The 24,185-nt window shown below is 35.2% G+C and overlaps 3 protein-coding genes and 1 long non-coding RNA gene across 6 annotated transcripts; 3 read left to right on the top strand and 1 right to left on the bottom strand.

The window, feature by feature from the left end:
- The first annotated feature begins 677 nt into the window (after positions 1 to 677).
- Positions 678 to 4,892, top strand: LOC127963932 (uncharacterized). Of its 2 annotated transcripts, none has more exons than XR_008154934.1 (2): positions 678 to 862; positions 4,748 to 4,892. It is a non-coding gene; the product is annotated as an uncharacterized LOC127963932 (long non-coding RNA). The 2 variants fall into 2 exon arrangements; XR_008154933.1 differs by lacking the exon at positions 678 to 862 and adding an exon at positions 2,238 to 2,422.
- LOC127963931 (probable cytosolic iron-sulfur protein assembly protein ciao1) lies at positions 4,392 to 10,986 on the bottom strand. The gene is made up of 7 exons (XM_052564031.1): positions 10,703 to 10,986; positions 9,588 to 9,736; positions 9,020 to 9,131; positions 7,684 to 7,772; positions 7,389 to 7,584; positions 7,200 to 7,275; positions 4,392 to 4,930 (listed from the first exon to the last, which is right to left on the bottom strand). The coding sequence occupies exons 1-7, from the start codon at positions 10,839 to 10,841 to the stop codon at positions 4,696 to 4,698; spliced, it is 996 nt and encodes a 331-aa protein (XP_052419991.1). The 5' UTR covers positions 10,842 to 10,986; the 3' UTR covers positions 4,392 to 4,695.
- A 1,301-nt stretch (positions 10,987 to 12,287) lies between these two features.
- On the top strand, positions 12,288 to 15,913 carry LOC127964146 (transmembrane protein 127). Of its 2 annotated transcripts, none has more exons than XM_052564303.1 (4): positions 12,288 to 12,564; positions 12,929 to 13,269; positions 13,701 to 13,865; positions 14,417 to 15,913. In XM_052564303.1, exons 2-4 carry the CDS (start codon positions 13,032 to 13,034, stop codon positions 14,725 to 14,727), a joined length of 714 nt encoding a protein of 237 aa, XP_052420263.1. In that variant the 5' UTR covers positions 12,288 to 12,564; positions 12,929 to 13,031; the 3' UTR covers positions 14,728 to 15,913. The 2 variants fall into 2 exon arrangements, with proteins under 2 accessions (XP_052420263.1, XP_052420264.1); XM_052564304.1 differs by having other exon boundaries at positions 12,292 to 12,564; positions 12,936 to 13,269.
- A 267-nt stretch (positions 15,914 to 16,180) lies between these two features.
- On the top strand, positions 16,181 to 23,307 carry LOC127964127 (ES1 protein, mitochondrial-like). Its single transcript, XM_052564287.1, has 8 exons — positions 16,181 to 16,249; positions 20,052 to 20,150; positions 20,267 to 20,319; positions 21,144 to 21,257; positions 21,487 to 21,618; positions 22,110 to 22,202; positions 22,713 to 22,878; positions 23,057 to 23,307. Exons 1-8 carry the CDS (start codon positions 16,181 to 16,183, stop codon positions 23,189 to 23,191), a joined length of 861 nt encoding a protein of 286 aa, XP_052420247.1. The 3' UTR covers positions 23,192 to 23,307.
- The last annotated feature ends 878 nt before the right edge of the window (positions 23,308 to 24,185 follow it).

Below are 24,185 nucleotides of genomic sequence, written 5' to 3' on the forward strand. Positions count from 1 at the left end.
ACGTTAGGAGATTTAGAATGTTAAGAAGAATTCTATTTCAAATGTTGTTCTTTTGAACCTTCCATTCATTAAAGAAAATGGAACACAGGTTGTTGTTTTTTATTAGCAAATCAGCCTATCAGAAGGATTTCTGAAGGATCATGTGACACTGAAGACTGGAGGAATGATGCTGAAAATACAGCTTTGCATCACAGGAATAAAATACATTTGAAAATATATTACAATAGAAAACGGTTATGTCAGATTGTAATAATATTTCATAATACTATTGATTTGACTGTATTTTTTTTAGCAAATAAATGCAGTCTTAGTAAGCAGAAGACTTAAAATAAAAAAATCATAAAAAAATCTTACTGACCCAAGTGTTTGAATGGAGCTCTACATTTTGTGTTTATATTACCTGAATACTTCACTGTATCTCTAATTACACAATTTTTGGCTTTGAGGTGGACTTTGATGCTCCTCTTGGTTATAAAGAACCAGAGAGACACATGCAGCATCCTGAAGAACCAACAATATGTTCCGACACACACACACAAAAATCCCTTACATCTCATGACAGCTCAGTATTATAATTAATGCTCATGCTTACCATTCTGCTGTAGGAAGAGGAGATGGATCCCAGTAACTATGATATGGACATCGGTTTCAGAGTAAGACAAACAATAATTATCATTACTGCAGTGCACCTTCATATAATACTTCAAATCAAATGTTACCCTGTCCACTTCAGTTAATACTCTGGTGCCTTTTCTTCCCGTTGTTCTCCACAGGTCTTTACCGGTTCTGGAAATCGTCTAGATGGGAAGAAGAAAGGCATTGAACCCAGTCCAGCACGACTTGATCCCAGTGACATTAAACGGTACTGAACGACCACCTCTCATTCTCACAGTAGAAGTTGAACTTTCATTTTAATTAATTTTTTTAACATATTTCATACAGAGGAATTCCTAACTGCGAGTTAAAAATCAGAAGGATCACCTTCATCCGTAACTCAAGACAACAGCCCTGCAAAACTGAAATGGTAAGTGAAATTACAAGGCAAATTATATTTAGGGTTTTAACAAATCCACATTTCCATGTTTACAAATTTTGCAAATTCTCACAGTTAAGTGGCAGTTTAAGTTGAGACACTGTTAAGTTTGTTTTATTTTGAATCATATTTTCTTGTCTCCAGGATGATACAGCCAGTAACTTCATTGCATTCTCTGGGGAAGGACAGTCCTTGCGCAAAAAAGGCAGAAAACCCTGATTACACACGTACAGAAACGCAACTACTGTTTGGTTATTTGTGCTTTTTTTTAACTACCATATACTAAACATGGACAGTTATTTGATGACACGTACCAGATTTTTCCATAAGGACCTCACTGACGTTTCTCTGCACATGAAAAATTAGGTTTTACAATTGTTTTGGCATTCTGAATCGCCTCTTTTTTTATATATTAGGAAACCAACACTTGTTCTATAAATAACATTTATATGCTAAATGTTATTTCATACAGAGGAATGAAATAACATTTCATTCCTCTGCACAAATGTTCTATAAATAACATTTATATGCTAACATTAGTGTGATGTTTCGAAGAATTCTATTTCAAATGTTGTTCTTTTGAACTTTCCATTCATTAAAGAAAATGGAACACAGGTTGTTGTTTTTTATTAGCAAATCAGCCTATCAGAAGGATTTCTGAAGGATCATGTGACACTGAAGACTGGAGGAATGATGCTGAAAATACAGCTTTGCATCACAGGAATAAAATACATTTGAAAATATATTACAATAGAAAACGGTTATGTCAGATTGTAATAATATTTCATAATACTATTGATTTGACTGTATTTTTTTTATCAAATAAATGCAGTCTTAGTAAGCAGAAGACTTAAAATAAAAAAATCATAAAAAAATCTTACTGACCCAAGTGTTTGAATGGAGCTCTACATTTTGTGTTTATATTACCTGAATACTTCACTGTATCTCTAATTACACAATTTTTGGCTTTGAGGTGGACTTTGATGCTCCTCTTGGTTATAAAGAACCAGAGAGACACATGCAGCATCCTGAAGAACCAACAATATGTTCCGACACACACACACAAAAATCCCTTACATCTCATGACAGCTCAGTATTATAATTAATGCTCATGCTTACCATTCTGCTGTAGGAAGAGGAGATGGATCCCAGTAACTATGATATGGACATCGGTTTCAGAGTAAGACAAACAATAATTATCATTACTGCAGTGCACCTTCATATAATACTTCAAATCAAATGTTACCCTGTCCACTTCAGTTAATACTCTGGTGCCTTTTCTTCCCGTTGTTCTCCACAGGTCTTTACCGGTTCTGGAAATCGTCTAGATGGGAAGAAGAAAGGCATTGAACCCAGTCCAGCACGACTTGATCCCAGTGACATTAAACGGTACTGAACGACCACCTCTCATTCTCACAGTAGAAGTTGAACTTTCATTTTAATTAATTTTTTTAACATATTTCATACAGAGGAATTCCTAACTGCGAGTTAAAAATCAGAAGGATCACCTTCATCCGTAACTCAAGACAACAGCCCTGCAAAACTGAAATGGTAAGTGAAATTACAAGGCAGATTATATTTAGGGTTTTAACAAATCCACATTTCCATGTTTACAAATTTTGCAAATTCTCACAGTTAAGTGGCAGTTTAAGTTGAGACACTGTTAAGTTTGTTTTATTTTGAATCATATTTTCTTGTCTCCAGGATGATACAGCCAGTAACTTCATTGCATTCTCTGGGGAAGGACAGTCCTTGCGCAAAAAAGGCAGAAAACCCTGATTACACACGTACAGAAACGCAACTACTGTTTGGTTATTTGTGCTTTTTTTGAACTACCATATACTAAACATGGACAGTTATTTGATGACACGTACCAGATTTTTCCATAAGGACCTCACTGACGTTTCTCTGCACATGAAAAATTAGGTTTTACAATTGTTTTGGCATTCTGAATCGCCTCTTTTTTTATATATTAGGAAACCAACACTTGTTCTATAAATAACATTTATATGCATAATACTTTAAATTATTTAAATAAAGTTGACCCTGCAGTTCATCTGATTTGTTCTTTATTTACCTAAGGATGAGTTTTTAGTCATATACTTTCTGCTTCGTACTTCAAACATACATTGTTGTAATAGTTTTAAGAAACATGATATTATTAGTTCATATGATTTAATAGAATAGTTCACCCGAAAACTACATTTGCAAAAAATTAGCTCACCCTCAGAACATCCAAGATGTAGATGAGTTTGTTTCTTAATGAGAACAGATTTAGAGAAATGTAGCATTCCATCACTTGTTTACCAAATAGATCCTCTGCAGTGAATGGGTGCCGTCAGAATGAGAGTCCAAACAGCTGATAAAAACATCACAATAAATAATCCACGACACTCCTGTCCATCAGTTAATGTCTTGTGAGTGTTTGTAAGAAAAAAACCCATCAAGGCATTTTACCATTAAACCACTGCTTCTGGATAAAATTAAGTCCATAGTCCATAACATTTTAGCTGGAATGATGGATTTGTTTCCTCCAAACACAGCTTCTCCCTTCAAGATGTTAACTGATGGACCGGAGTGAATTAGTGTGATGTTTCAATCAGCTGTTTGGACTCTCATTCTGACGGCACCCATTCACAGCAGAGGATAATTTTGGTTGAACTATTCCCTTATGATTAGACTACTGTTTACACGTACCAGGTCAAACACAACTTGATATTCTTTCAGTGACATCAGAAAATAATTTCAACACAATTTAACTGGAAGAATAACCACAAGACATTGTTAGACATCAGCTCGCTGTAATAAGTTTGTCAAAACAGAACCTTGTCCATGTAAAATATCCAATATTTCATCAGTAACTTATAACCAAATTTCAGAAAAGTAGAAATTACTCAGTGAAATGGGCCATTAAAATAGCTTTCAGCTCAAAGATAATGGCTAATAGAAAAGCAGTTTGAAAAATGGCATATCTATTTAAAAGAATTGTCAAATGCCCATAAACGTCTATTATGATTGTATCTTGTAAACACCTTAATCAGGTTAGATTCCAGATTTCATTTAACAGTTGAGAATGAGGTTGTGGAAGGCAGACTAACAGTCTTTACAATGGCACACACTGTATGAAGGTCCTAGAGGTTTTTTTTCCTCAGAGTCAGCATTACTTGTTCAACAACAGTTCAGTTCACTGATTGCACTGTGCTTTTATCTGTCAGTCTCGCTCTCATTCCGGTCAATAAGTAAATATTTATCCAGACAAAGGTCTATTAAAAGTGGAACATTACTTTAACACAACTATTATAGATGAAGTCACTGTACATTTTTTATATCAATCTAAACAGATGGTTCTGAGACATGATAAAAAGAAAAATAAGCAACAAGAAACTTTATTTAAAGCACTAAAGGTATTTTAAGCCACAGATAAAGCTGAAATATATCCATACTGTCAAAAACAATTCTGATAAGTTACAACTGACCCATCAAAAACAGAGTGATGTGAGTTAAAGAGTATATTGTCTTACGATCCACTTCACCAGTGCTGCCAATACACTCAGTTTCCTCACTCACAGCCTGAATAAAAATCCTCATTATGACCCTTGATGTCACTTCCAGCAGTTGAAATTCATTCAGTGCATGTGTCTGATCGAGTGTTATTCACCGGCTCAGGAATCAGAGCTGTACTTCCAGATGGCAAACTCTCCGTTGTCACTGCAGGTGGCCAGCAGCCCGGCTTCCTTCGGGTTCCAGGACACACAGTTGACGTCCTGACCGTGGGCTTTGGGCACATGGGCTGACATGAAGAAGACGGGCTGCTCTGAGTCAGCAGTGTGGTCTTCTCTGAACACACGGACTCCGTCATCGCCACACGCTGTGGCCAGGGCACCAGTCAGACGACACCTTAACATGTCAAAATTAAGAAAAATTACATGTACCTGCAATTACGTACATCGTTTCTGAGCTAACAAAAGGCCCAATTTTATTTTTTTGGAGTTTGTAATTTTAGAAAAATTCAGGGCGTGCAAGATCTTCTCCAAAAGTAATATCTAAGGAGAACACAAAGAGTATTTATAGCAACACTTTAAAGTTTAAAAGTCAACTTTCAATAGACTATTTATTTCTTAAGACTGATAGCTCTGCTCTCAACAACTATCATAATCCATCATAATGCACAATGTTTCCTTTGAACATTTTGAGCTGCACCTTGTCATATTAATGGAGTGTTTGTTACCAGTTAACCAGTTACAGGTACCTCAACTAAATAGGTTCATAGATTTGAGTTGGATTAGATCTTTGCAATGGAATTATTTATATTTAATTTGTACATTTATTTTCGAATTGTGTCAATTGCTTGTAATGATTTTAAGAATTTTTTTAAAAAGTACATAGATGGGTGAAATGGAGCTTTTCGAAATTCGTGTATTACAAATCTTTTTTTTTCGTGATATCTTAAGACAGTACATTTATAAAAACAAAAATAAAATAAAGAGTAGACAAATCCCTTGAGAAAATTAAATATGGTTTTACTGTAGTAAAGGTGTAATAACCATGTTTTTTCAAAGAAAGCATCATTAAAAAAAAGAAAGAAAAGTCACTTGCAAAATAAGATTGGACGAACATTAAAAAATCTGACCAAAATGTTCCAAAACAAGGAAAATGTGACAAAAACAGCACCACTTTAATGTCCGACTTGTATTTTAATTACGTCCGTAAGATTTTTGTGGGATTTGGATTGACTCAATCTGTTGTTTGACCTCTTCATATTTAAGAAGAGAACTATAGTTTCTACTGCTAGGTTGGACACTTCACTCGTTATGATTTTCAAGGGTGAAGTGGATGTTTATTTTGAAATATTACTATCAATACAAAATAAAAAAAAATTATTATATTTGCTTTAGAAAAATCAGTCAAGATTTCAAAGCAAAAAGACAAGTGAATCACAAACTGATGGTGGATATTTGTACAATTATACTAAAAGGCCTTTTGCTTCAGTCAGACGACAGCAGGCATGGAGGACAGTAGATTGTGTTCAGACCATCCTTAAAAATATTCTTGTTTGCCGTAACCCGGCAAATTGCTTTTAGTCCAACCGACTTTCCGGTTGTAAATTTGCGTTAAGACCGACCAATTCTTTTATTTCTTTTTTTTTTTACATAAGTATTGTAAATATATAAATTGCCTAGGCCTACATACAAATGAAGACTACGTTCTTTCTTTACAAAAAACCCCATCATCTATGTTTACACAGATGTCACACTATGGCGTTCGCTTCGTCTCATACTCTCATTCACTGTCAGAGTCAACGGTTCGCGCTTGGTAATGAGGGCTGCGGCTGCAGTAAACTAAATGTTCGCGGTCACTGTTCAAAGTCATACGGGTTCGGGCACCATAGAACATCTAAAAAATGCATTAAAACAGCTCAACACCACTTTAACTTTGCACGAAGTTTTGGAAAATCTGTGCCCAGATCTTTTCCCATCCCTTCTCCTGTCTAGTCTAGCACGAATCGATTGGAGCAACCAACACAAGTTTCGAAAATGAAAATAGGAAATCGTAACACAGCCATGTTGAAGCCTGCAGTAAATGTTTTGCATTATGGCAGTCAACTCTGCTTATTGTTTTTCGAGAATGTTGCACTCCTGTTTGTCATTGTGCACGTAACTTAACGCCAATAAATCATCAGAAATATTGGACTTTACCAATATATTGAATCTTTACATCTTTAATAACCGACCAAATTTTTTTTCCTCTCACCTGAAATTCATGCAATAAACATGTTTTTGACAAAGATTTCAATTTGTTTATGGTCTATACAGCCTGCATCAAAATGAGGTTTGCAATGATGCGCCCGAAGGCACGGGTTGAAGACTCAGTCAGTGACGTCACGATATGCTAATTTGTTTAAATTCATACCTACGTCATCACCAAAATTGTACTTTTTTTTTCTACATTGAAACTTGGAAAAAAAGAAAAGAAATAGACCTACTTACTGACCCTTTTTTTTTTTTTTTACTGTTACTGCAAACCAAAATTTTTTAAGGATGGCCTCAACAGGTTTTCAGCAGTTTTGATCATGTTGATGATATAGGAGCATTGTAAATTCACTTATCAAACATAAAACAGTAGGATTTATAGGGTTAAGACTTAAAGTTAGCACAGTGCATCTTACCATGCAACATCATACACTGTTCTCCCATGGAATCCAGACAAGGTACACACACACTTCCAGGACTCATCTGTTGAACCTGCGACAAAATCACCATCACAGCCGAGCCAAGAACTACAGACTTACTATTCAAAACAGCAATATAGATCAAAACTGTACATAAGAAACGTTTTGAAATCCTCACGCTCTCACCATCTCCAGCCGTCGACTCCTTCCAGATCTTCACGGTACGATCATCGCTACAAGACGCCAATCTCCTTCCTTCAGGGTCAAAGGCCAGACTCCAAACGGTGGATTCGTGACCCTCCAACGTGGCTCTACATTCCCAGTCATCATCCTCCTCTTTATAAATACACACTTTGTTGTCATAACTGGCGGATGCGAGAAGCTGCAAATGAAAATGACAATAAAAAAAACACTGGTCGTTACATGTGTGAAAACATTAATATTGCAAGCACCAAATAACATGCTTGTGTAAATACCATACCTCCTGTGTTGGGTGCCAAACGACATGCTTCACATCCTGCGTGTGTGAATTCACAACACTTACACACTCATATTCATCCTCCTCGTCCACTAGAAGGAAAATAAAGGGTTTAACACAAATACTAGTAATGTTAATTATTACTATTAAGGAAGACACTACAGGAAAAACTACTGTTTCTTTTACATTTTTAATCATGACAACTCTCTGAAGATTTAAGCATGGAGATGCATATGATAATGTTTATGTATTTCATCTTGGTAGAATAGATCAGCTGCTGAATATCTGCTGCTGTTGGTTATTGTTGTAGTTGTACATTATTGCAGTAACTTGCTACTGACAATGCATACGACAAAACGGTGATGTGAGTATTTAAGTCATTCCACTGCTGCTTAAATATATAATACAATATATAACATATAAAACAACCCATAGTAGATCCATACAGGTGGAGCTGGGGAATGAGGAGGGTTTCAGAGAAAAGTGCACTACAAAATCTCAAGTGAATGCTAGCCAGCCATAAAAATGCAAGGCAGCAAGCTCATTGGCGACATATGCAAAATTAACCAATCAACTTGTGCCAAGTCGTTTAATATCATCAGTTACGTTAACAACGCGTCAGCCTGCACCATCTAGAGTTTCATGACTGAACTATTTATTTGATCTATTTTTGTCTGTATATTTCAAATACAATACAAGGATGTTTTATTCAAATATTTAAATAATTTGTTCACATGCACGGAGCCACTCCACTTTTTAATAGCACTTACACAGACAGAACTTTACAGAACTACAGTTTTATTCCAACTCTGAAGTTTTCTTTATATATATGTAAAAACTGTTAGCCTTAATGCAATGCAAATCGTTTTGGATAAATGCATACATAAATTCCTTTTTATATAATTTGCGTTACATTATATTTTATTCCTAAAACATGGTGAAAAATATACATATTTTCTGATTTATAAACATCCAGTTTTCCTTTTGCAAAACCCTTGACTATAATGTATCATCACAATGAAACAAGAATTTGGCTTTATCTAATGATCAGATTTTTGGAAATGTATGCAAATACTGTATGCATATTTAATTAGCTCATTTAAAAAATATATATATTTGAACAAACTTTCCGATACAAAACAGTTGTCTTGATGCACTTTGTTGAATCAACTAGGGAATTATGATGATGCATATAATTTATAATTGCTACCTTTTTTTACTTTTTTTAATGCACATTCCTTGCCTTATTATGAATGATTCACTAGTGCAAGTCGATCTAAAGAAAACAAATCGTATTTTTGCTATAGAGAGATTATTCATTTATCACTTTTTGATGTACCTTCCCAGATCCAAACACTTTTGTCTCTGCTGCAGGTGGCCAGTAAGTTTCCAGACGGAGCCCAGGCCACACACTTGACCTCGTTCTCATGACCTTCTAGCACAGTCAGAGACTGTAAACACACATGACGGACATGTCAGTGTGATGAGATGTTAACAATGTCACTTCATAAAATTTTTAAAGGGGTCATATGATGCGATTTAAATTTCTTCTTTCTCTTTGGGGTGTTACAAGATCTTGGTGCATAAATAAGATCTGTAAAGTTGCAAAGACTAAAGTCTCAAATCCAATAGAAATATTCTTTATCAAAGTTAAGACTCTGCCACGCCCTCCTAAAAACAGCTTGTTTAAACACGCCCCCACATGTCTACTTCACAGTGTGGAAATATTTGAGAGAGGCAGGGCTGATAGGGGACCTACAATAATGTATTTGAAAAAATAATGTGTTTTCTGAACATTAAAGCATGTTAACATATTCTGTTACATCAAATACACAAAATAATGATCTTTAAAAAAGCATCATATGATCTCTTTAAGGGTCTGAGACTATTCTTATGCAAAAACAAACCTCAAAATCATCATCAGTCTTCTTCCAGATGCATGTTGTGGCATCAAAGCTGGCTGAAGCCAGATATTTCCCGCAGGGAGACCATGCCACCTTTCTGACTGTACGCTGGTGTCCATCGGCCAAGACACACTTACACTCCCAACTGTCCCCTGAGAAGAAAGATCAGACACATAACACACAAACAATAACAATAAGATAAGATGAATGCTGTGTTCATTCAGTCAGAAATACAGTAAAAGTTTGTGATGCTGTCAGTCTAAAATACAGTAAAAACAATAATAGGGGTGCACGGTAAATATCGTGCGATAATTAATGCGCATCTCGTCAGTAAAGCCGGTTCTCTAATCAGCGGTAAATGCCATCAGGTGCGCGATTTCACATAGAGCAGCTGTTACTACACGGAGCCGTTGTTAACTGACTAGCTGCGCAAATACAAGTTCATTATCAGCGTTCATTTGCGCAGCTAGTCAGTTAACAACTACTCTGAGGACTCGATATTTAGCGATATTTATCGCGCACCCCTAAACAAAAATATTGTAAAATCGTATTATTTAAAATACCTTTTTATATGAATAATGTTACATTTTGAATTGTTGAATAAAGTCGTTATTATTTTTTTGCACACAAAAAGTACAATAAACATTAACAATATATATTTTCAGTCATAAAACGACTTTTGGGAAGTTTTACATTACTTTTTTTTATTATTATTGATTTTCAACATATAAAGGTACTTAAATATAAACTACAACAAAAAATACAGTATAAAATAAGTACAAGTTAATACAGTAAAAGTGTGTGATGCTGTCAGTCTAAAATACAGTAAAAACAATAATATTGTTAAATCGTATTATTTAAAAGAACAGTTTTTTTTAATTAATACATTTTGAATTGTTGAATAAAGTCGCAATTTTGTTTTGTTTTTTTTGCTCTCAAAATGTACGTTACTCTCGTAGCTTGGTAAAACAGCGGTTGAACCCCGGATGTAACACGGGTTATTTTCCTGATCTAACCCTTTGATGACTTACTGACTTCAACTCGACGTACTTTAGATATCATTTAAAAGTACATGTTTTACACGGCTGATCTGTGGCGTAAAACATAAATATGTTTACCTTCTTTCCCCCATATTCTGATGGCGCGGTCTCCGCCGCATGATGCGAGCAGCGTTCCCGCCGGGTTCCACGCGACGTACCAGCAGCACGCGTCTGCGTGCGCGCTCACCCTCTGCAGCAGCTCCAGCGCGCCCTTCATCTCATATAACTCTATGATATTTGTGATTAGATGACATGTAAGTCTTCCCCGATCAGCGACACTATTCTTTCTCAAGTGTCACACTGCTTCAAGACTTGTGTTTATCAGCAGCTTCCCACTTCCTGTTTCGTGCTTCAGTGTTTTCCTGTTGATGTAAACGCTCAGCAGTACCGCCACCTTCAGGAATGTAGCGAAAGTGTTCATGAATATAGAAAAATGAGAATGAAATGTTTACTTTGTATGCAACTTAAATATTTTGCTTGCAATATATTTGTTTTACATAAATGCAAGTTAATAAAAAACAAACAAAAAATGTATTTACCTTTTCAAAGTTTCTTTCTCTTTCTCTCTCTCTTGAAATGTCATTGCTATGCATTGTTTGGCCATCCTTGATCCCTTGGCTTTTTTCACTGGGGTATGTTTTATTTCTTCTGCATTTGTACCTCCTAAGTAAAATCAAATAAAATAAAACAGAAAAATGTGATTTTATGTAGTTATATTAATGGCTGAAAATAAAATCTTTAAAATATAGTGAGACCTATTATTATTAAAATTTGCTTTGCAATTATATTTTATGTATTAATGTTATTAGTTATTTTAATTTAGTTTTTGTTTCATTTAAATACATTTTGTTTTATTTTAACTGAAAGCATACGTCTTAAATTTCTTTTAGTTTAATTTTTTAGTTTTTTACATTTAGTAGAAGAGTCATGATCGCATGAAGAACATACTGCGTTTTTTATTTATTTTATTTTATTGTAGTTCTTAGAACAATAAACATACAAGGGCAATAACATAAATTACATCGAAACAAATACAATAATAAGCAAAAAAAAAACAATAAATAAAGTTGGTAAAGCGAAAAGAAAATCACATGTCCATAAACAAGTACAAATAGTTATTAAAACTAAGGCTTTAAAATTATTTCTTTTTTATGTAGGCTACAGGTAGTGACCTAGACCTATTTCTTTTTTAAAATGAGTCAAATTATGTTTTTCCGCTGCCCATTTACATCTGTTGATAAAGAATTTTTCAAATATGAGTAATTTCAAATTTTGTCATGTGTATATTCATAAAACGTTCTTTGGAAAATCTTTACTTTTTTTTTTATTGATTTCCAACACATAACGGTACTTAACAAATATAAACTACAACAACAACAAAAAAACACATACATACATACATACACACACACACACACACACACACACACACACACACACACACATATATATAGTATAAATAATAATACAAGTAAATAAAATCAGATTACATCACATACACGTGCTCGAAGACTGACGTCAGCTGAAGGACGCGTCTGATTGGTTCAAATATAGTTGTATATACAGTAGAGGTATACCGTAGACGGGTTACGTTTAACGGCCCATAGAAACAGTCGCTAATGAGAATCTACGTATAGAACTCTATGGGTTCAAATTGCAACACACAGGAAACGGAAGTCAGAGACAGCTCTCCGTCTGATGGGGGAAGCGGACGGACTATTGTTTTTGTTTTCTACTGGAAATCAACAATAAAACGCGAAAATGTCTACGATATAGCGTCAATCCGCAGGGTAATTCGAAACTGAACACATTATATATTTGTTTTATTAAGTTGTTTTATATTTCGGTGCGATTTGAGAAGGTTTTAAATGTTTTTGTGTGTGGTGTAAATGATCAAATCTGACTAAAACTGACAGAAGAGCTTCACTTACAGCAAACAGGTAAATATACTGTTTAAATAAAATGTATACTTGTTTATGAATATAAATATACCTTTAATACTTTGTTATAGGAAGATAAAAAAAATCATAACAGTATTGTTAATGTGTTATTTTGTTATTAACTGGGTATTATTCTGACCAGTAATCAATCATTTATAATTTATTAATATAATAGTGATTAAAAGTTGGAAACAGGTAAGTTAAGTGCTGTATTAGTGTATGTCTACCAATAGTTTAATATAATGTAGTGCTGTCAACGTTAAAGTTAAGTGCTGCAATAATTAAAACACACTCTTCTAATGTTTTGCTCTAGATTACTGTAACATGATTTGGGTTTTGATTGATTTATTTTCATTTTTTTCAGTCTTTAGTGCCCGGCGGAGTTCAAACCCCAGTTCTGTCCACTCTCACTCCAGTGTATTTGAGTTTTAGTGTTTTAAGCAAAGGTTTTCAGAGCTTTTAAGACCATGTACGCCGCCCCGGGAACAGCTGCGCCTGGAAACCGGAGGAGGAGAGGTGGAACGTCTCTACCCAAACAACCAGAGCGGAGTTTAGCATCCGCGCTGCCCGGGGCGCTTTCCATCACCGCACTCTGTACAGCCCTGGCAGAACCAGCCTGGCTGCGCGTCCATGGAGGAACCTGCCCCAGACAGGAGCTCGGCGTCGCAGACGTCCTGGGATATATAGATGACAAACTCATTGAGGGTAGGTATCCCAAACTCAGATAGTTTGGGGTCTGTAAGCTTTTTGAAAGAAGTCTTTTCTGCTCACCTGGCTGCATTTATTTGATCAAAAAAAAAAAAGACAACATTAGTAGTACTGGTAAATTTGAAACAACCGTCTTCTATTTGAATAGATTTCAGAAAGTAATTGTTTTGCTGTGATTTAAAGCTGATTCACTCCTCCAGTCTTCAGTGTCATGTGATCCTTCCGAAATCATTCTAATATACTTGATTTGCTGCTTAAGAAACTTATTATTAATATCAATGTTGAAAACAGCTGTGCTGCTTCATATTTTTGTGGAAACCCCAAAACCTTTGAATGGTAGTGTGCATAGATTACACATTTTGAAGTTGAAAGTGAGTTCTTCTACTTGCACATCTAATGATAAACCGTTTTTGTCCATTCTCTCTCAGATTACTGTATCAACGCTCAGTCCATTCTGCTCTTGCGGGTCATTGCTGCGTTCTGTTTTTTGGGCATTCTGTGCAGCCTCACGGCGTTTCTGTTGGATGTCTTTGGACCCAAACACCCAGCCCTCAAGATCACACGCAGATATGCTTTTGCTCACATCCTCACAGGTACGCATCCATGAAGGATTTAATTAATAATTAATATAAATGTAGTTATTTTTTATAGCATTAAATGTATAGTTCATCCAAAAATGAAAATGCTGTCATCATTATCTCGCCCTCATGTAGCTCCAAAACTATAAGACTATAAGTTGTGGTCACCAAAAGTTATAAGATTCACAAAGGTCATAAAGGCATAATAAGATTTGTGGTATTCCTGATCAAAATGGACCAGCTTACAAACCATTGCATATAAATCTCTCTATTATCAAATCTGGGATTCGGTCTCTTTGTCAACTAGTTTTTTCCAACTAGTTTCAATTATAAGTAAGTGAACGCTGTCAAAATTATCCACACTCAAAAACTGGAGGTGCATAAGCTCTGATCAGTCACCTGACAAAAAGATCGAATCCAGAAATTGATGATCACAAATGTCAACATGTAGTGAGGGATAGGCTACATAAGCAATATTTGATGGGAACACTAAATTAGGTAAAGGATTTCCAGCACAGTTTTTTGAGGAGAATGTTTTTTAATGTCTTCATGACTCTGTATTGCAGTGCTCCAGTGTGCTACAGTGATTGGCTTCTGTTACTGGGCCTCAGAACTGATTCTGTCCCTGCAGCAGCAGCACAAGAAGTACCACGGCTCGCTCATCTACGTCACTTTTGCCATCAGCTTCTACCTGGTGGCTGGTGCAGGCGGAGCCTCCATTTTAGCCACAGCGGCCAACCTGCTCCGTCATTACCCCACCGAGGAGGAGGAGCAGGCCCTGGAGCTCCTCTCAGAGATGGAGGAGAGCAGTGAAACATACCCAGTTGACTACGACATTGCCAACCAATTCCAGCCTCCACCGGCCTACACACCCTGATCGCTAACCGCCATCACCCCACATGTTATCAGCCAAGTGCCACAACTTTGGCCTTCAGATAAAGCAACGATGTTCAGATTTTAGGTGCGCCATTGAAAATGAATATTTATTTAGTATTCCAGATTGTGCAGAAAGCCCTATATCCATGCACACATTTAATTAAGCGTTTTAATTTGGCAGACAGATTAAGCCTTACGTGCATGGAATAAATCAAAGAGAATAATCATGGCATTGCTTTAAGAATTCCATTCGAATTCATTGTGCAGTAGTTTGCATGTATCTGGCAATAAAACCCACACAGATTTAGATTTTTTGGCACTATTTATTATTGATTAACAACTTGAAGAGCATCGTGCTTGTTGAAGATGCATTTACCGGCAGCCTCTTTGGCGTACTAAACTGTGGGGAATTAGTCCAATATTTTTCCAAAGGCATCTTTTTGTGTTTCATCAAAGGTTTATCATGTTTTCCATTTGAAATGTTGAGCTGCACTTTCGACTTTTTTTTTTTCAACTGTTTTTTACTTGGTCACTTTCCTTTCATTTTTAATCATGTTATTAAAGTATCCTTTTATTTATTTTAATGAATCAAAAGTCTACAGGTGCTGCCATATCTGCACACTTTCAGATTCATCCCATTGCATTAAAAAAAGTTTTAATCAGTTATTGTAATGTTACTTTAATGCACATATAGCTGCAAATACCCAAGATGGATGGACAAATTATTTATAATTTATTACCTGGTTGAAATAGACTCTCAAAGAAAGTAGAAAGCGGATATTTTATGAACCTGCAATTTGGAGGCTTTCAGGTTTGCCAACATCACATTGTGAGTGTGTTGTTTTTTAATTGGATTTGTTTTTAGTGAAATTGTGTTTTCTGTGTTTTGGTTGTAATAGTGTGAGCTATGAACGAGACTTAACACATTTGATCATGATTGTATCCACAGTTCACTTGGCTAGCTTTTGCTCTGGTCTGATTATTTTTGATAAAATCACTGCATGACATTTGCTACTGTGTTGTAATTGTCCAGGATTTCACACATGCTGTTCACTTTTGCATAAAGTTCTGATTGCTTTTCTAGTAATCTGGTGGTTTTGTGTTCTTGTTTATTTCACATTTCCTTTCTGTATTTCAATTGAAATACGTTTACTGACATGGAAAATAAAGAAAAAGAAAAAAAAAAACGTGTGTGAGAGTTTTTCCTTAATGCATGTGCACGTCGAAATCGATGCGTGCGGTAGTTGTAGTATGTTGTATGTAAATGAAGCCAGATTTATATTAAGGAGCTACATTTAAAAAAAAAAAGCCGACTTTTATTGCATATATTTGTGATAAAATAACCAAATTTCAGCTTTACATTGAGCCATAGAGATGCTTATATATCCACGTTTGTCTCTTTCAAGGTCTACACTGCGTTTATAAACAAAAACATGAGCCTATATACATGCACCATGTCCTCCAGTAATCTGCCACCCCTGCGAAACCTGCCCAGCTGGACCAGGGTTCGAGATCTGGACCGGGTGAGATTCCCTAGACTCCTGTCCAGTGACTGTATGGTCAGATCTCCAGCTGTGGACATCACGAGCCCAAAAGCATCTGCTTCCTCTGGAGAAAGATATTCTGTTCCTCCAACAACAGCATAAAGACACACTGGAGAGACTGCACACAGAGATTGAAGATCTGAGGTGTGTTAATAAAGGTGTGCTGCATTGCAGTCCTTCTTAGGAAATGGTGCAGTCTGAAAATTGGTCGATATATATATTTTTTTCATCATTTCATTTGAGAAGGTTGTTTAACTTTGGGGAAAAAAAATCACTAAAGGTCAAAAACACCAGGAGGAAAACATAGACACTGGAGGAGCACAACAGAGAAAGATGTTTCCCCAATATTCTAGTAGTTAAAGTTTTTATTTTGTTGTTTATTGTCTGAAGTGTCATTTTTATTCGTTCTTAATATGTAGATAATTTCATTTTTATACATTTTAGTATTATTGAGATTCTTATTGAGACACAGTTTTTATTAATATTTTAAATTAGTTTGTATTTTCATATTTTGTTTTAATATTCATTTATGTTTGACAATTGTTTTTGTGCGTTATTGCCATTTGTGTTAGTATTTAAATATGTAGATATTATTTGTTTGAGTTATTTAAATACATGAAAAGAAATGGAGAAATACTGCCTCAGCAACTAGCTGAAATAAAAATGTTTTTTAATATATTATTTCAGATCATGTTTATTTTATTTCAAGTAACTCATTTTAGTGGGAAGACTAAGAAACAATATTTTGCTTCTCATTTATCTAATTAAAAATAAATTACATTTATTTTAAATAAATATAAAGTTTTTAATTAAAGTTATTTTGTAATAATTAGAAGTATTTTATGTATTTATGGGAATAATGATGCAAATTATGATGTTAATAATAATAACAATTGTTTAAAAAGTATTATTATTGTAATATTTTATAGTAATTAGAAATAATTTAAGCATTTATGGTAATTGTAATTATACATAATGTAGACTCTAAAGGTATAGTTAACCCCAAAATGAAAATTCTGTCATTAATTACTCATTAATGTAAAATAAAAATCTTAATGATCAGTCACAAAGCAGACTTCATTTTGTTTATACAATACAATTTTTCCTTTTGTGACCTGGACACTTATTTCTCTATTATTTAAATATATAACAAAATGAATTCTGTTTGCCTATTCAGAATCCATCTCTAATATCATTGGCACTTTATGTAACCGTATGATTGTTTTTCAGGGGTGAAGTTCTTGAGCATTTTCCACAACTAGCTCTCAAACCACTGCCAAAGAAACAGTAGGCTGGCTTTTCTATTATCATCATCACAGAAAACCACAGAAAGTCAATAATTCTGTCAGTTTTTGGTCATTTCCCCCCAGGGTCCTGAGTCACGCCGGTACAGGAGAACCTGTGCTTCTCCCAGCCATCAAACACAATCTCAGAGGAGAGCGGTGAACTCTTAACCCTCCTCCCACTTCTGTTATTGTGCCATGGTGTCTGCTCATTAGAAGGTCTTATGGTTCGGTCTTTTTTTACTCTATGAAAAGGCTTCAACACCTCAGCCAGTCTCTTTATTAGCTGAAGGAAGGTCAAAAATAGGTATTTTTTCTTCACCAGAGAGACGTAAGGAATGAGTGAACGGCTGTTTGAATCCTTAATGAACTAAATAAGAATATTTCCAGAGAAGCAGCCAAATCAAAGACGAGACGAGAGCTGAGCTAAGCTGCACGTCCTTCAACAGGAAGTTCCATAAACTCTGAGACAGAGACGAGATTTAAAATAAACCTTCTGGTCAAATTTCTTATGATGCATTGATTTCATGATTTTCATGGTTTTAAAAGGTGTTCATTTTACAGCAGTTTAAATTCTTATCACTGTTAATACTGTAATTCTCTTTAAATAAATGCACCAGCACCACCATTTATGACATGTTTTTGTATAATTCTTTTCATTCTTGTTTTGCACCAAAGGCCTATTTCTGAACTCCATGTTCATCTCTTCACTAGAGCTCAGTATGTTTCATCTGTAGTGCACTAGTGTAATCCTGTAGGATCTCCAACTGATGACTACAACACATTGGATCAGCGCCCGTGCCTCCGGCAGACACCACACAGTATTCCTGTGTTTAAGAGCCTTATTAAGTAATGGGTTTTAGAGGGCACTATCTGATTCGATGCAGTTCAGTCAGATGCTTTAGATGCCCCACACAGCAAACGTTCAACACGTTTCACTAATTCATTTTAGTTACACATGTTGTAATCGTTTGATTAAAATATCAATACACAATAATGTATTTTACAATGATGTTACATATAGCAGTTTTTAGGCAATAAAACAGACAGTTACTATTGTTAACTAAAACCATAAAAAAAAAAATTGATTCTTCAAATAAAAAAAATAAAAAAATGTTTTATTGTAACTACTTGGGACAAGGCAACATTTCTCATTTTAATCTAGTTGATGAACTGAAATAACTACAACTGAAATAAAAAAAAATTATTTAAACTATATAACCCCCCCCCCCCCCCAAAAAAAATAAAAAAAATTACAAAAACTCAACAAAATGACATTTTTTTGTAAAATACAAAAACTGATAAGTAAAAAAAACTAATCAAAATATTACTATACTTAAGGTCTGAGAGCACCAATGAAAAGTTTTATATTTAAATTACGTGCAAAATGTTTTGAGTGAAAACATTTTTTCTCTCTCGCTAAAAAGTTTTAGGGCTAAAGATTTTAAGTGTGGACCCTGAATATTACATTTTATATCTTATATGTCTTAAGTGTCAATTTTTCGAAATTGAGATTTATACATCATCTGAAAGCCGAATAAATAATCTCTCCATTGATGTATGGTTTGTTATGACAAGACTGAGATGACTATTTGGCTGAGATACAACTATTTGAAAATCTGGAATCTGAGGGGGCACAAAAAATCTCAAAACTGAGAAAATCATCTTCAAAGTTGTCCAAATGAGTTCTTAGCAATGCATATTACTAATCAAAAATTAAGTTTTGATACATTTACGGTAGGAAATTGACAAAATATCTTCATTGAATATGATCTTTACTTAATATCCTAATGATTTTTGACATTAAAGGAGCATTGCGTAGGTTCTGAAATGTCTAACCATTACTGACACCAGTGGCCGTTAGAGGAACTGCAGCCAGTCTCATGCTCGTTCTCAGTGTGCACGCTCGTACGAGCACGACCAAATCAACCAGGGTTGCAGCAGCAACCACTGACGGCTCATCGAGATTCATCAGAATGTTTTAGGTAAAAAAAGTTAACTATGTAACTATGTCTTACCTTTGCAGTAAAAAGAAAGCCAGCTCGGGATCTGTTTTTATACCCAGCACTGACCGGAGCTCCAGCCAAGAATCAAATGCCGCTCAGATGTTGACTCTTGACTTTGGCCGACGCCGGTCGCTCTCTCTTTTTGCCACACTAGATACGTTTTTTTTTTTTTTTCTTCTTATGAGGATTGTCCTTGGGTGTCTGAATTGTGCTGCCGGAGGCTGGTTGCTTCTTTCCATCCACAGAGTGGATCATGGTTGGCTCATACATGTACAAATGAAAACTCTATCTTAAATATTTTTTTAAGTAAAAACATCCACATAGCTCCTTTAAGGAAAAATATATAATTTTGACCCATACAATGTATTTTTGGCTATTGCTAAAAATATACCCCATCGACTTGGTTTTGTGCTCCAGGGTCACATATGTGTATTATATAATTTATAAATGTATATTTTAGTTTTAGTTTATTATATATGTTCAAGAGTTTAGGCAGCTACACAGTTGGCTGCAGCCATGGTGCGCCAACCCGCCTGCCTGATGCATCATGGGGGAGATTGGGGCAACTGGGGCAACACCAACATCGCTGTGGTAAGAACACAAACACAAACTGGCAGGTTAAAAACAATGGAAGCATTCAGTCTTGAGTAGTCTTGAGATATAGTCTCTGTTTGGTGCTGAATTAGTAACTGGATCTGCTTTTGAAGGTTTTCTCAGGCTGTGGTTGGTGGGATGGAACTGACATCCATGAGGCTGCGTAGTAAGGTGGGTGCACTTCAAAATATCATTCCCTATATCATTATTTTGCTCATTTATTAGTAAAAACATTGAAGGATCCTTAAAACAAGCTCAATTTATGGTAACACTTTACAATAAGGTCTCATTTTAGTCTCATATTTCAACAGCATTCATTAACCTTTGTTAGATGTTAGTTAGATGTTAGTTGAAAATGTTCATTTTAGTACATTCAGCATTGACTACTGAAAAAATGCAGTAGTAAATGTTGAGATTATTAAATGCAATAAAAGTATTGTTCATACTTAGTTCATATTAACTAATGTTTACAAATAAAGCCTTATTGTAAAGTGTTACCACATTTACTTTAGAAGTTAATTGTGTCAAATAAGACATTTTGTAGTTTTTTTGCATTTCTGTCTAAATAAAAAAAATCTGAGATATTTTTACTTTTGCATTCTAATAATTTAAAAAAATACTTTAAAAAAAAGAGCAGAAGCTCTTGCAGTAGCATCACTCAAAACATGAGCCTGTCAATATTGGAGGGCTCTTACATTTTTATAACGTATGGATCTGTCTGGATAATATAAAAGATAATACAGTCACTTGGTCGTTGGGTTCATCAAGGGTTTATTTAGAGATAATGACTGGATGATTTCACATGATCCTTATTACAGGACTACTTGCCTAATAATTAAATAGATACTGAATTGAACTGAAATGATGATATCTAGGTTACCTGGTTTAGTTCAGCACCTGAGCTTAAAAATACTTCAACAGCTAAGTGATCAATCAGAATCAAGTATCCTATAAAATAAAATTAATAAATAATGCTGTGTCTCTTTGAAGCACCATGTACCATTTGAGCCGTAATGGAGCGCGTTTTCAGATCTTTGCACCAAACCAGCAGCAAATGCACGTCATGGACCACATGAAGATGCAGCCATCATCAAGTGACAACAGGTAGACATTAAAATCAAATTTAACACTACATTTACTAACTACACAACCTTTCATATAACCATTCTGTGTATTTATCTGGAAATATAACAAAAAAAGTAGCATGAAAACATGTTTTATGGAAATATCATTGATTTTCGGATGTGCGGCAAGGAATTTTTTAAAGTAGCATTACAGGATTGTAGTGATAAAGTACCATTGACCATCTGATAACAAACTGTTTTCTCTGCAGGAACATGATGATGGAGTCTGCGCGATTCAGCCACGGTCAGGGCATGATGCAGATGAACGATCTGTCCAAACTGGACGTCAGCAGCTTTGACGCCGTCATCTTCCCTGGAGGCCACAGGATAGTCAAGAACCTGTGAGAGAGACAGTCTTTTAGCTGATGAATGCTAATGCTAATATAAATGTTACTGAAAAGAAATCAATGCAATGAGGTTCAAAAAGTAGTGCATTATCTTGAGAGGCCAGATAAACGTATAAACCAACAAGAGTCATTGTGGAGTCCGTATGCAGTACTTAAACTTTGATAAACCTCAGATTATGATTGGCACCCCAGATCCATCTCTATTCCTGGAGTGAAAATCTTCTTATCATATTTCACTATTAGCAAACAATTGGTTAAACTAAATGGGAATAAAGGTGATGGATGAGACTAATTTAGGTCTGAGCCCAATCCGGTTTCTGATAGCCCAGTTACACTTCAGCACCTTTACAAACTCTAGATTAAAACTGAGAAGTGTTGGGTTGATTTGAGCTGATTTTTTTTTTTTTTTTTAAATATATATATCTTCATTACTTAAGTCATTACTTAAAAAATACATGTCAACATGCATTTCTGCTGACTTGCAGGTCCACCTTCAGCAAAGACGGCAAAGACTGCAAGCTGAATAATGATGTGGAAAGAATTATGAAGGACTTCCACCGCGCTCGCAAGCCCATTGGGTATATGACTCTAAAATATTAACACGGTGAATATAAAATCTGAATTTAATCCTTATTTTATACTACAAAAAAGATGGGCGAATAAAAAAGCTATTTAAAATTCTGCACCCGTTTTAGGTCACTAATCAAATTATTGATAACACTGATCAATAACTGTTGGGTATAAAGTGTAAGATTTTTATTGGTTCACCTACATTTTTTTTAATTCAAATTATTCTGAAATATTCTAGTAATGACAAATGCTGTATCAAAGTCATTTTAATGGTACACTGACCTTTATAGAGGCGAAGGGCGTCTGATTTTGGACTAATTTTGGTGAGCAGGTACGAAATACTGCAAAAAGGGCTGATCGCTTAAAAGCAAGTGCACAGCTATCCACTTCATTTATGACAGTGAATTCACTCACTTAACTATAGGGGGCTCCATAGTCACAAAAATACAAACTACATACAGCTACTTTATATCGGTTTCAGTTAAAAGTTTTCAACTGACCGCAATCCTGCTCTCTAGTCTGTCCAGTATGGCTCCTCTCCTGGCGTGCCGAGTGCTGCCCAATCTGGAAGTCACAATGGGTTACGAATGTGATGAGAGCAGCCGCTGGGGCCGCTGGCCCAACACCAACATGGTGCAGGCAGTCAAGAGCATGGGGGCCCGTCACAACAGCCGTGAACCTTACATATCCTTTCACTTTCATTTTTAATGTATCTGTCTAACGCATTATACAGTTTTTAAGTGTAAAACACCATAAAGCGTATGTGCCTTTAAATTATGCAAGCCACTGCATCTTTAAGCATATGTCAACTAGATGATAACAATATGAAAACATGATTTTTACCCTTAACTGCCCATCTCACGAGGCCTATGTGGACGAGAAAAACAAGGTGATCAGCACTCCAACCTTCATGTGGGAGACTGACTATCACTACCATTACATCTTTGATGGCATCGGGAACATGGTCAAGCACGTCATGCGTATGACTGCCAAGTGATTCCCAGGAGGTGCAAGCAAGACACCAGAAGGCTTTCACACTTAACTTCAGGTTGACCTGAATCCGCTGTTATGTGGACATACAGAGAGTAAATAAAGAAAAAGCATACAGTGCAATCCCTGTGTTGTATTATGTATCATATAGCATATACGTTTTCTCCCACTGTACATGCAACCAAACCATACACTTGTTATATTTGAAGCAGATGATAACTGAGTAAATAACTGAAAGGCTATCACGAGATAGTAACATTGTAGTGGAACATTTTATTTTACAAATCATACAAAAAAAAGAGTGACAACATTTATAAAAACAAATAAGAACAGATATAAAACTTTTTTCTTTTACACAAAACTCGCTTCTCAAAAATGTAAAAAAAAAAAACAACCTTTAAACATATTACAAAAATGTACAGCAGCATCTTAAATATAAGATAGATTCATATTTCCTCAAAACATTCATGAACAGTTGTACAAAATGTAAAAAAAAATATTTACAACACTAGAAACAGACTGACTGGCCACAGATGAATGTCAAGATCCACGGGCATCTATGTTTCTGTTTCAACCATTTAAAATATCTATTTTAACGTCTTTCAGCTGAGTTCTTTGTATTAAAGTGAAACAGATATAGAAGAATTAAAGAAGAGAAATGGCTGTTGAATATGTTTCTCTTTGGGAAAGTAACAAATGTAAATAGACTAAATTATGAGAAGGGTTTTAGTATTAAGGAGGCTAAGCTTCTTAACTCAAAATTGGCACTGAATTTTTGCATGAACAGAATTTGGGACTTGACCAAAATTAAAATGACAGAGTTTAAGATGAATTCGGTTTCGAGATATGGTGAAATTTACACATAGTAAACAAATATGCAGCATTATATTCATTTACATTAACACATGTACATGTATGATACAACAACTTTATACACTTAAGTTTCTTAAAATATATTTTCATGGCTGCAGTATCTGATTGTCAAAGCAGACTTTATGCTA

Source organism: Carassius gibelio, chromosome B8, assembly GCF_023724105.1.
Source record: "Carassius gibelio isolate Cgi1373 ecotype wild population from Czech Republic chromosome B8, carGib1.2-hapl.c, whole genome shotgun sequence".
In the NCBI taxonomy this organism is placed as follows: domain Eukaryota; kingdom Metazoa; phylum Chordata; class Actinopteri; order Cypriniformes; family Cyprinidae; genus Carassius; species Carassius gibelio.

Bases quoted from the DNA above. Each gene is read 5' to 3' on its own strand.
- LOC127963931 (XM_052564031.1), bottom strand. From the start codon at position 10,841: ATGAAGGGCGCGCTGGAGCTGCTGCAGAGGGTGAGCGCGCACGCAGAC. The intron at 9,737-10,702 runs GTAAACATATTT...CTTTCTTCTCAG, and splicing joins CAGAATATGGGGGAAAGAAG to GGGACAGTTGGGAGTGTAAG. The intron at 4,931-7,199 runs GTAAGATGCACT...TGACATGTTAAG, and splicing joins ACAGTGTATGATGTTGCATG to GTGTCGTCTGACTGGTGCCC.
- LOC127964146 (XM_052564303.1), top strand. From the start codon at position 13,032: ATGTACGCCGCCCCGGGAACAGCTGCGCCTGGAAACCGGAGGAGGAGA. The intron at 13,270-13,700 runs GTAGGTATCCCA...ATTCTCTCTCAG, and splicing joins AGATGACAAACTCATTGAGG to ATTACTGTATCAACGCTCAG. The intron at 13,866-14,416 runs GTACGCATCCAT...TCTGTATTGCAG, and splicing joins TTTTGCTCACATCCTCACAG to TGCTCCAGTGTGCTACAGTG.
- LOC127964127 (XM_052564287.1), top strand. From the start codon at position 16,181: ATGTCCTCCAGTAATCTGCCACCCCTGCGAAACCTGCCCAGCTGGACC. The intron at 20,320-21,143 runs GTAAGGTGGGTG...GTCTCTTTGAAG, and splicing joins GACATCCATGAGGCTGCGTA to CACCATGTACCATTTGAGCC. The intron at 22,879-23,056 runs ATATCCTTTCAC...TGCCCATCTCAC, and splicing joins ACAACAGCCGTGAACCTTAC to GAGGCCTATGTGGACGAGAA.